The sequence below is a fragment of the Callorhinus ursinus genome, unplaced genomic scaffold, assembly GCF_003265705.2.
Source record: "Callorhinus ursinus isolate GAN/ISIS: 27379988/994484 unplaced genomic scaffold, GSC_fseal_2.0 scaffold54, whole genome shotgun sequence".
NCBI lineage: Eukaryota > Metazoa > Chordata > Mammalia > Carnivora > Otariidae > Callorhinus > Callorhinus ursinus.
Window position 1 is genome coordinate 10117759 of NW_027397116.1, and position 13300 is coordinate 10131058.

The 13300-nt window shown below is 37.5% G+C and overlaps 1 protein-coding gene across 1 annotated transcript in view; it reads left to right on the forward strand.

Moving 5' to 3' along the window:
* The window catches only part of USH2A (usherin), a 707317-nt gene that overhangs the window by 646500 nt on the left and 47517 nt on the right, over positions 1 to 13300 (forward strand). The window contains exon 52 of the mRNA XM_025892244.1: positions 11003 to 11230. Within this exon, the coding sequence (XP_025748029.1) occupies positions 11003 to 11230 (228 nt within the window). The remainder of the gene's footprint in view (positions 1 to 11002; positions 11231 to 13300) is intronic.

Consider the following 13300-nt stretch of genomic DNA (forward strand, 5'->3'; position numbering starts at 1 on the left):
AGTTCGGTCTCTGGTCCATTTAATCAATTTTGGTTAAACACTTTGTACATAATATCAGTTATCTGTTACTCACAGATTTAATTAAAAGCAATAACAAAAACCTCACTGGTAAACTCTCTGGTTCCAGGCATTTTTGGAGTAGGGGGCTGATTCGGGACTTTGTTTTATTTTATTATAAAGCAGGATTGATCTATTATTGAGTGCATTTGTTTAATTTTTTCTATTTTTCTAGAATTGCTCATTTTATGTACATTTTTACATTTATCAAAAATTGTTCACATTTTCCTATTTCTAAGGATAACTTGATCCATGGAGACTGAAGGATTTTCTGCCATCCTAATAGCCCAGACTCTCTGGAAAATGTCATTTTGTGTTTTAAAGCACCAGCTTCCCTATGCAAATTTCCTATACCACCTAATGGTATTATTTATTCTTCACTGGAGAAAGGTATTTTTTTCAGCTCACCCCCAATTTCAGGTTATGTGAGAATACAAAAACTATATCATATTGTACTCCCTATAGATAAAGGTGAAAAATCATATTCATTATTATGTGATCTACTTTATATGTACATGTGCATAAATAAATTTTTAAAGACCAAATAATTGAAGTCAGTAACAAGAAAGAATTTACAGTTACTCAATTATTTAATGTACATTTATCCAATACCTACTAGGTCTTCATTAAAAAACATTTACAAGGATAATGTTTATAAATTTAACTTAAAAGATGTGCTTACTTTCATGAGATGCTATGCCTTTTTTCAAAATATCATCCTCCATATATTCTCCGTACAAGCCAGGGTGCTATGCAGTAAAAATGCCTTATGAGTTATTCATTGCTTTAGACTCATCCATTTATTCATTCATATCTTCCAGAACTGTTTATTGAATATCTTATGGTAGAAGCATCTCCTAGATGCTTAGGATAGTAATAATAAAATCTAGCACCTATTAAATGCTTACTACATGGCAGGCAGTATTCCAAGGGTTATCTCACTAAAGTTTACAAACTCAAAATGGTAAGTACTATTATTATTATTCCTTTTTTACATATGAGGAAACTGTGATAATGTGAGGCTAAGAAATGGTCCTAAAACAAAAGTTCACTTTGTACTGAGAGGAAAAACACCATGAGCAGACAAATGTAATATAGTAGAAGATCCATTAAGAAAAAAGGTCAATTTAGGAGTAAATTCAAACCCATTCTCTCTCATAAATAGCAATGTGTATGACAAAGAAATTTGGGACTTCTTGTTTCAAGCAAATAATTTTAATTTTAATTGAAAAGGAGTGTGTATACATGAGTTGAGAATCTCAGACTCAATTGCAAAGCTAGTATTGATGCGTCATAGGATCTTGTACAGGTTATTTAAACCATTTGGACTTTAGGTTCAACTACAAAGTGAGGCAGTAGAATAGAGTTTCGTCATTCTTTGACTCTTTAACTCTAATTAAAAGTTTTACTAATAAACTTATGTATACATAGATATTTCATATTTAGTCACAAGTATTATGAGTGTATTATCAAAAGTTGGAAATATAAGACTCTTTTCTTCACTGCACGAAAGTTCAAACAAATCTTTGATTAATCTTTCATTGGAGCTGCCAATTAAAGTAGAGTATAATGTAGTTAACTGGCACTCAAAGTAGGGTCTGTGAACCCATTAGAGTCCCAGAAACTTTTCCAAGGGGTCTTCCAGGTCGAAAATATTTTCATGTTAATATTAAGACATTGTTCTCTTTTTCACATTCATCCCTTCACAGTGTACAGTGGAGTTTTCCAGAGGCTACATGAAGTGTGATGATGTTATCATTCTGGTGGCTAATAGAATACCTGCTTCTGTATTCTTTTTTTCTTTTTCTTTCTCTCTCTCTCTCTCTCTCTTTTTTTTTTTTTAGAATTTCCTCAGCTTTAATTTTTAATATGGTCCAGTATTGGTGGATGTAAAGCACAGAAACAAAAGATTTGGGGGATTCTCTATTGTTTTTAAGAAATATGGGTCCTGGGACCCGGATGTTAGAACCACTATCACAGTTGACAAGAACATTTGAACTCAAGGTAATACAGGAATAAAATCATAACTGTGCCATTTACTGGCAGTGTGACTCTGGGCAAGTTACTTAACTCATCTAAGACTCAGTTTCCTCAGGTGTAATATTATCAACCTCATAGCTTTTTTGCAAAGATGAAATGAGATAATGCACGTGAAGTACTTTACACCAGGTCTGATACGTAAAAGCAAAAACTCTGCTCTAAAGCAATTACCTATCTTGGGAAGGATAGACAAGAAAATGGTAAACTGATAACTTAAATTGTTTAATGAAAAAGGTTTAAAAAAAAATTTTTTTTTTTTTACCACTGGGTACATAACTTTCATTGTGTACTCTTCACTTGGAAGATACAGTTTATCAAAAGTAATAATTAATTAAAACATTTAAAAAAATTAACCTGTTCTTTGTTTTTAAATGTATCAACATTTTATTTTTTTGGGTTTATTCTTTTTATTATTATGTTATGTTAATCACCATATAACGCCCAGTGCTCCATGCAGAACGTGCCCTCTTTAATACCCATCACCAGGCTAACCCATCCCCCCGCCCCCCTCCCCTCTAGAACCCTCAGTTTGTTTCTCAGAGTCCATCGTCTCTCATGGTTCGTCTCCCCCTCCGATATCCCCCCCTTCATTCTTGCCCTCCTGCTATCTTCTTCTTTTTTTTTTTTAAACATATAATGCATTATTTTTTTCAGAGGTACAGGTCTGTGATTCAACAGTCTTACACAATCCACAGCGCTCACCATAGCACATACCCTCCCCAATGTCTATCACCCAGCCACCCCATCCCTCCCACCCCCAACCACTCCAGCAACCCTCAGTTTGTTTCCTGAGATTAAGAACCTGTTCTTAATAGATAATGGGCCTTGTAGTTTATCTACCACTTCATTTTTTGATGATGTTTATTGTTCCAAATTTATCTATGAAAAGAGCTAAGCAAACAATGATGGCAGCTCTTAGTATGAAACATGGCTTTGCTACAGAGGCTAGGGCCAACTCCAAATTAATTGGCTGATATCTGAACACATCCATATCCATTTACCATATGCAAAACTTTGGCTAACCTATTTTCTACATGCAAAGTGAAAAGGAAGTCCTGATATTTAATTCTAAATTAACAATCTCTTCCTTATTATTGAAGAATTCTTATCAATATACAAACATGTTCTAGTATCTCCCTTAAAAAAAAAAAAAATGTGACCACACAGGCCCACAGACCCCTCCAGCTACCAACCTCTTTCCTTGTTCTCTTTTAAAGCCAACTTCTCAAAAGAGTTATGTTAATAGTCCAGGCTTCTCCTTCCACACATCTGGTTCTCTCTTCCTCTCCAATCAGAGTTCTGTCTCCACAGTCCACTAAAAGGCTTATTTCAAGACCACTTGCCACCAAATCCAAAGCCCATTCTATGTACAACTTCTTTAACATTTCAACATCATAAAACAAAACAAAACAAAACAAATTTCAGCATCATTTGACACTGATGACCACACCTCCTTTTACAAAATATCCTTTTCTTTTGGTGTCCGTGAAATTGCACTCTCCAGGTTTTCTTCCTACTTCACTGGTCTCTTCTTAGTTTTCATTACTGACTCATTCTCTTCTGCTTGAACTTCTCATCCTCACCCACTTTTGACACTGACTTTGGTGCTGGGCCCTCTCCTCTCTCCACCTATGCTCTCTTCCTAGACTCTCCCTCTCTTCTCAGACTCCTCTTAGACCCACTCTGCACGCTCTTCTTCTCCCCATCCCTTCATTTTCAATCCTGTCCATATTCATTGATAGCACAGATATTTTTTGAGCACTTACTCTCTATGAGGCACAATTAGAGACACTTGGGTTGGAGCAGAGAATGAAACACATACAGGTCTCTGCCCCAGTGGAATTTACATTCTAGCAAAAAGAGAGAAAGAATAAATAATAACTGTAATCAATTAATAGATTACATGATATGTTAGAATGAGTGATGAAGGCTTTGGAAAAGAGAAAAATAGAAAGCAAGAAAAGGGGTCCCAAAATGAGAGGAGTGGGGGAGGAAAGTGGCAGATTGCAATTTTAAATAGCAGTGGCTCAATGAAAAGATGAACAGAAGTTGCCGGGTCACAGACCATGCACATTTTTAATTTTGATAGATCAGAAGTACTGCTTTTTAATATTTAGTGTGACTGATTTGCCACTTTAAAATTTAATTATCACAAATTTAATTTTTTTCCTCTTCTCCTTTGAAAAATGAGCCATTTTGAAACCATTCTTTTTTTCTCCAATGTTTTTATGCTAACTGAGGCATCGTTCATTTTGCAAGAACTCTAGCTTTTGCTTTATAGATTAAATTGATAGAGCCCATTTGTCCATGAAGAAAAAAATCTGTGAATTGAATCTTCTTTTTGCATTGACACACCATTACAAAATGAATGATATATTCTGAGAGAGGAAAAAATGAAAACCCCTCTTTTACATATCAAATACAAAACAGGTATTTGTGGGAGTAAAGACATAAAAGTGCACACTCATAACACTAGCATATGCATACTCCAAACTGAACATTTTGTTTGAAATTTACAATTGCTTCAACAAATGGCCCCTGAGTCATCAATTATAATTATGCATATCATGATTACTTAAAAGGATGATATGCATTTTTACTTTCTTGAGATCTTTCAGATTACGCCTTCGAACATTAGTTAGAACCCAGAGCTAGGAATGCTTTAACACTTGTGTGTGCTTTTGGTCTCATTCTATGTGTGGTCATCAATAATGTCCCTAACCTTTCCAGCTGCCTCCTAGCTGTTTGAAATGTACAAGTGACCAGTGCAAGGGTGTGGATGACTCCACATAAACATGTGCCCACTGTCAGAAAAACAGACCAGGTACCTGTGATTCTGATAGTGGTCCGGACAGAGGACAGTATAAGTGGCTTCGACTCAGCCCTGTTTTTATAATCCCCACTTTGTGATCAAAAGACAAACATCTGCATCGAAAGAATGATTACAAATTTTGAGATAGAGCAAACATTCAATAAAGATTTTTAAAATCTTATTCCTAAGAAAATACTTTCCTATTATCTTTTATATATGGTGATCCATATTTATTGGCTGAATAATATCAAATGAATTCATTAATTAATTCTTGGCAGATTTTTTATTTCATCAGGCACTGACCATGACCTACATACCACAATAGGACAAAATTTTAACACCTCATTATTCTCTCAAATTGCATTGTAGAGCTCTTTATACCAAATTGGTTCTTCACATTTTTGCCTAATGCTACTCAGTGTTTCCCAACCAATTTTCATCCAAAAAAATTAGGGTGATTTTCACAGCCCTCTCCAGTCTTGCCACCAATCCCTTTCCAGCCTAAATCCCCACCGTTCCCTATACTTCGGCTCCATGCAACTCCCAGCTCATTCTCAAACACATCCTGCATTTTTTCTTCTGTTCTTTCTTCTAATCACTCACACGTTTTCATCTACTCAAACTCTGCATCTTTCCTGACCTCTATCAGATGCTACCTCCCAAATAAGTCTGCCCCCACTCCTTAGCCTCCTCCCTTCCCTGTGAGAAGTGTCCCTTCAGTATTTCCCTGGCACTCTGCTACAGCACTTACCACACTCCAAATTTTGTATATCTATGTTTATTATTGACCTGCTCTAGTAAATTATAAGCTCCTAAGAGTCAGGAGCCTCTGTTTTCCATCTTATTTCCCCCACAGCAACTTTATAGACTCTTGTACATACTAGATGCACAAAGGTGTTTAAAGAACTGAATGGGGGTGGGGGACGCCTGGGTGGTTTAGTTGGTTAAGCATCTGACTCTTGGTTTCATCTCGGGTCCTGATCTCAGGGTCATGAGATCGAGCCTGGCGTCATCGGGCTCCACTCTCAGCATGGAGTGTGCTTAAGACTCTCTCCCGGTCTCCTTTGCCCCTCCCCCACCTCTAAAATAAATAAATAAATAAATAAATAATCTAAAAAGAATTGAATGTAGCTACAGACCAACAATACTGGATGTTTCTACTAACCATTTTAGCAGCTCTGTCATACCACTTAGCAATGCCCCCTAGTACATGCACACACTTCATGCAGGTAAAACAACAGACCATGAACTTAAAGGGTTTTTCTGCTACCTTTCTTGTATTATGAATCAATCTTTGATTCTGGAGCAACACCGCATGCATGTGCGTGCCATCAAAAAATGTCTTTGTCCTATCAGCCAGGAGGTATGTAGGCAGAGATAGCAGTGGTAAAGTAAATCACATTTGAAATCAGTGGAAATTTTCTGTATTATCATTTTTCAGGCTTGGAAGTCTCATGCTTAGATAACTATGGATAAGTAGTCAAGGCTGTAATTTGGCTATGGGTAATAAAAGATCACTTCTGTATTGAGACTGATGGGACTTTTCCAAAATGAGTACTAGATATAAACATGTTGATCAACTTTGGAGAAGTTAAACATTAACTTTATAAATGGAAAGGAAGATAGACCTCCAGAACCCATGCCTCAAATGATCTGGCTTTCAGAAATCTACAAAAATATTTTGTGTTGATTTGTCAGCATTAAACTATGTAAATCATCCTATTGATTGGCTGTACTCTGTCCAAAGCCATGGCTTTTAGGCAATAATAAATAAGAGTAATAGTAAATAATAATAAACAAGAGCTTTTCCTACTTCTCGTGTTTTATTTGTAGTCTAAACCAGAAACTTGTCTATGACCATTTGTTTATTGTTATATTTATAGTAAAATTATAACTTATGATAAAACTTTAAAAAGAAGCACCCAAATGGTTCAACTAAGGAAAACAGAGGTTAATATAATTAAATTTAGATTCCTCTGAAGCTCTCTTTATACAAAAGAGAGCAAAATTTTGATGTGACATATTCTCTGGATCTTGGCATTCATGATAACTAACAAGGAAAAGAATCCTGTAACCGGGTTAGGATTTACAGGCCAAAAGTCACACATTTTAAAATGAGGAGTGTATGATAAGGTCATGATAAGGAGTATAGACAGAAGAAACCCCATCAGCTGGGAATGAAGTTGATGGTGACCAGGAAGATTAATCCTTTCCAAAATGTAATAAGCACACACACAGTACTCTGTTAATGAGCACAGCGGTACCTGCACACCACTATTTTAGTTCATAACCAGGAGCAGGGTAAAAAGATTCCTAAGGGCCAAGGTTAGTGGGTTCAGTGAAAACGCACCACAAAGACCAGAGGGAAAGCTTTGGAAACTGCTGGATCATCAGATCAATAGACTCAAAGATGACTAAGTTAGGTTGCTTTATGCAGTTTAAACATTTGTGCAGGGAGTCTCCCCACGCAGCCTTTTATTGACAGCTACAGATCAATGGTAATTTTTGATCATTTTCAACCTACATAAACCTATTGACCCCATGGCCACCTTTGGAGCACTTCAAGTCATCAAAAATAATCAGAGGAGATGGTGTAAAATTGTCAGACTGCTGAAGACTCCAAGTAGTTTCATGTGCCCCTAGGAGCAGAGTTGAGAGGTTAAAATGTAGTTCAAATTGCCAGCAGAACCTCAACTGGCAAAGTGTTCCAGAGAGTCTTGTCTTTATGTCTCATAAAAGGATATACGGATTTGGATCCAGACTCTGACCCTTATGCATAGAAGTTTAAAAAAAAAAAAAAAAAGCTAAGTCTCATTGGAAATATTAGATTGTAGAGACTGGATTATGCCTCTTCTCCTCTGTTGAATGATTCTTTCCACCTGCTGCATAGCAAAAGTAGTTAAATACTTGTAGAATAAAAATATGAACATTAGGTGGATGTGAACATGGGAAGGACAATGACAGATGGGAAGTGAGTACAGCTTGTAGCCCAGAGATGGGGGACAACAAGAAACCTACCTCCTAAGAACCAGTAAGATGGAAGAGAGGGAAAGAAGGAACAAAATAAGGACAACGAGGAGGAAGAAGTAAGAGTATTGAATCGAGATCATCTCCATAGGGGATGGAAGTAGGGGGAGCAGAGGAGTGAAAGGGAAGAAAAGGGTTTTTAATGATGACTTTTACTAGTCAATAGGGGAGAACACTACATCCCCAAAGGAAGGAATTTCATCCAAAACACTTAAGGTAGACAGTGCTCAAGCAAATCTGAATTTAAGAGGAAAAAAACCAAGTAACTGAATAAACAAAAAAGATACAACCCAATCTGCAGAATGAACTCTGCCCAAATTTTACAGCAGGGTTCTAAAATAGTGAACTTTGGTGTTGGAAATCCACTCAAGAGAGAATAATATAAATGATTTCTTTAAATGTCAAAGAATATATTGGTAAGGATCGTCTTGCCATTTTTAAATTGTCTGCATTTTTTATATGTGACCTTTACTAAATATTGACAAAAAGCATGGTCATTAATGAGGCTTATGTAAGGGGTGTGTGTGTGTGTGTGTGTGTGTGTGTGTGTGTGCGTGTGTGCGTGTGTGTGTGTGTTGTAGTTCTTCAGAAATAACAATACAATGTGAGAACTTGTCCTCAGCATAAATTTATGTATAAAAATTCTCCTCTACATTTCCTTTACATTTACAATATGAGATTCTTTCTTTTTTTTAAGATACAGACCAAAGTAAGCAAAACAACTACTGTAATCACCTTTTGTAGGAATAAACCTCTAAAGATCTCTGTGTCAGTCATGCACGAACTTCAACTTGAGATCTGCAGGTCATATTTCTACATTAGATGGCAGATGTTTTGAGGCCAGGGCATTCTGAATACTTCTGCTTTCCGAGGATCTGAGCTATAAATGTTTATTAAAAGGATCTATAATGAAATCAGTTTTGTTATTTTTTTAATGGTTGCCTGAAGTGTGTTGGATGAATGAATGCCGGTTGTTAATCATTAAGTACTCACGTTACCAAAAGTGTTTGGTAGTATTGCCATCTAGGGGCTGAATGGAATTCTCAGCTCTGAAATAAACTGTAATTGAGCAGGTGCTGCTATTGACAATATACATATGTTTTTGCTTTATAGCCCACATGCTTTTCATGTTTCTTATGACAAAATCTATCTCTAAATGTCCCCCAACAGCCTACCTTTTTTATATATAATCTGTTAGAGGTGATTACTATTTGCTTTGGAGCTTATGCTTTTTTGGCATTTATTACTGAATATTCTGAACAAAGAGTTTTTCTTTTTTGCATTATTAATCTTGCCCATGTTTGCCCTATTTCTACAGAAAAGGAATCATTTATCAGAAAAGAGTGTTTGTAATCGGGACTTGTAGCATCTTCAGATTTAATATTCATTATGGTCATTCTAGTTCTGTGCTGTATTTATCTAAAAGACCAATCCAATGTTGTGGAGAAATAAGTTTTAAATATTTATGATCTAACTTTTAATATTTTAAAAAAGAGGAATTAGTATTTCTATAAAATTTGTTTCAGAGTCTGGTCGCTTAGCAAATGTTTAAATATTAAAAGATTTCAAGAGGTTAGCATGTAATATCATAATGGGACTTATTGAAAGAGGAAAATTGACTTACAAGTTTTTGATAAATAAAGGAAATTATATTTTCTCTGCTTGTGTTTAACACATAATAAGAGACATTAAACAGTTGAAATTTATAACCAAGAATGTGAGGAAACAGTGTCAAAAATTATTTCTGCAATGTGTTTTGGTTTTGTCTAACCAGTTTTTTGGAAAATGGTTCAGTTCAATTTCGCCACCTTGTTTTAGATTTTATTCAAAATAATATTTGGATGCCTCTACATTAAGGAGAATTTCCATTCACATAATTTTGTCTGATGCTTTCAGGTATCTACTCTCAGAAATAACTTCCTCTTCTCTCCCCCACTTTTGTCCTTTTGTATCCACCAAGGGGAAGACAATTGAAAACTGTCATATTTAAACATCTAATAAACCAAACCTGATCTTACACACCTTATTAAGCATAAATATCCCATTAAGCCAGTCAAAACTTCCTCATGATTATTCACGTATAGTACACAAAAGAAAGTGTATATGTGTCTGTGTGTCTGTGTGTCTCTGGGTGTCTCTGTGTCTGTATGTGTCTTTGGGGGGGTGTGTGTGTGTTGTGCGTTTACCTATACACATATTAATGGTCCACTTGCAGACATAATTGCTATTTGTAAACAGACATACCCATCCAGCCCAGATGTAGAAAGAGCACCTTGGGCTCTTTCAAAACATGAAGACTTTTAGTTCCAGCTTTTAGTTATGTAAAATATGTTAAATGTTCTCTCCAAGCAGGAAGAAAAAAAAAAATCTTAATTCTACTATCCTTTTTTTTTCTTTTAAATCAACAAAAACCAAATTCTCAAAGCCTAGCTAACAATTACTTTTGATAAGTTTGATGGTTCTAGTTATGGTGTTTTTAACAAATGAGAATATTTTCACATGTATATCACTGGTAGACTTCTCTAAGAGTGTTTGTGCATTCATAGTTCAGTTTGCTTGTTGTTTTGTTTTCTTGTGTCTGTTTTACTGCATTTGTAAGTTATAAATACCAAGAGAATGAGAGAGGGAGACGAGGGAGAGTCATATGTGTAAACAAATGGTGCTGGAGATTAACTGTTCCAGTTAGATCTCCAAACCCTTAAGATTATCCCATTCTTTGTCATGAAACTTGGTGCCACTGATTTCCACTGTGAGCTGGATGTAGCACTGACCTGAAGCATCAAAGATTTTTTTTTTTAATGTTATATATCACATCTTCTGGGTTGCAAACTCTGGAAAGGGAAGGATCCTATCTGATCCATATTTTGTGTATGTCTGAAATTACACAACATTAGATAATTTATTCAGGTGTGAAGAACAATAAAAAAACACATTGTTTTCTTAATAATTCAAAAACTCTGTTGTGATATTTTTGCTGCCATTGCTCCTATAACTTGGTCAGAGAATGATCTTCTAGCAATTGTTAGTAGCTCCTAAAAGAAAACTAACCTGTTAATTTTCGTGCAGGGAATGAGCCTTCAAGCCCACCTGTTTGGGTTAGAACCATTCACAACATATCACGTTGGAATTGTGGCCACAAACCAGGCAGGAGAAGTTTCAAGCCCCTGGACTGTGGTTCAAACCCTAGAATCTTCCCCAAGTGGACTGAGCAACTTTACCGTACAACAACAAGAGAACGGCCGGGCGTTGTTACTACAGTGGTCAGAGCCTGTGAGAACCAATGGTGTGATTAAGGTAATGTCTACTCTGAATATGAAATCATGTTTGGTGTTCTCCAGATAAATAAATGAGCCCTGACATGCCATCAGGTCACTGTGGGAAAACACCCTTCACCGTCTTTTTAATCCTCCTTGATAGATCCTCCAGGCACTTAATCATAGATCGGAGAAAACTAGCTCCCATGTATTATGCTTCCTATGAACCCAACATTGGGCTAAGTGCTCTCCGTGGATTATCTCATTTAATTTGCACATCAACCCTATCAGGTAGGTGCCACTAAATTTCATGAGGCATATAAAGGCTAAATAATTGTCCAAGCCCACATTGCAGATGATCAAATTGCAATTTGAAGTCAGGAAGTCATGCCAAAACTGAACTCTAAATGACTGTTCCTGCTGCCTCCTGAATATCCTGCCCAGTTATTTGCTTAAGTCTTGCCTAATTTGTGCTTTGAGCAGAGCTCACTGAGCAGAAGACAGGAAGCTCCCCATGTCTGTTAATGCCCCCGCCTCCACGCATAACCATGAAGAGCAGTCTTAACTAATGTCCTAGGTGTCTCTCAGGTTTTACCAGGCTGTGAGCACAAATAAGGTTGCATTTCTATTATTAGACTGTGTTTTGTTACTTTGAATAATCACCCACATGCAAGCCAGTCTTCATCTCCCTTTTGGATGTTCCTCCCCAACAGTTGGGGTGACTTATCTGTCAGTCTGTGGCTGCCTCTAGCCCTGGACCACCACTCAGGCCCTGATCAACTGCCTTCTGCAGGCTGGGACGGCTGCTCCTATAGGCACTGCCTCTCCCTGACCACTCCTTCTCAAAGCGGCAAAGAGTCCCCCATTAATTCCACATAGAACAGTTAAGACTAAGCTGTAACTTTGGAGAAACCCTCCCTAAAAACCCTATAAGGAAGATGACAGCAGAAATTACCTACAGCAACAACTTAGAACTGTAACTAGAGCTCATAGGCCCAGGCCCATCCTCGTGGGCCTCCATGTAGCAGACTTACCTCACTGCTTAGTACAAGGGCTGCCTCTCAGCCAAGCTCCAGGCCTGCTACAAGCAGCAGAAGCAAGCTGCCTTCTACCAGCCTGCCTACATGTGCCAGTGCTTGACTTCCTCCAGTCCAGGACAGGAGGCTCGAGCCATGAGATCCAGGGTCTCAAAATCCAAGCCACAGCCCTAAGATCCCATCAGAGAAAAGAGTCTGTCTCTTCATACCCATCAAAGCACCCCTCCTTGTGAGTGTTTGTTTCCCATTCCAGTGTCTGCCTCTTCCTGGCATGATCGACAATAGGAATATCTACTCCTTTATCTTCATTTACATTTCACCAAATATTTATTGAGCTTCTACTAAGTGCCAGGCATTTATTCAGGAGTGAACAAGACAGGCAAGATCCCTGCTGTCACACACCTTACCTGTGTGTGTGTACACACACACACGTGCATGCACACACACACACACACACACACACACACACACACACACACACACATGAATGGTAGGGGTACAGAGAGGCAAACAAAAAGCTAGTACACAAATAAGAGAATTTCAGGGAAGGATGAAAACTATAAAGAAAATTAAACAGAATGGGCGCCTGGGTGGCTCAGTTGGTTAAGCGACTGCCTTCGGCTCAGGTCATGATCCTGGAGTCCCGGGATCAAGTCCCGCATCGGGCTCCCTGCTCAGCGGGGAGTCTGCTTCTCCCTCTGACCCTCTTCCCTCTCGTGCTCTCTATCTCTCATTCTCTCTCTCTCAAATAAATAAATAAAATCTTTAAAAAAAAAGAAAATTAAACAGAATAATGTAATTATGCCTGCTCGGGCTATTTTAGAATGGATGATCATTTGAATTGAGTTGACATTTGAGCTGAGCCCTGAATGACAAGACCGAGTCAGTCATGTGAAGATATGAGAGCAAAATGTTCCAGACAAAGTGAACAGCAAATGCAGGGCCTGAAGCCAGAAATGAACTTGGTGCATTCAAATGAAGGAAAGAAAGCCAGTGTGGTTGAAGCATCAGAGGGGTGCAGGGAGAGAAAGATGAGAATGGCAGATTGGTAGGGGGTAGATTGTGTCCAACCT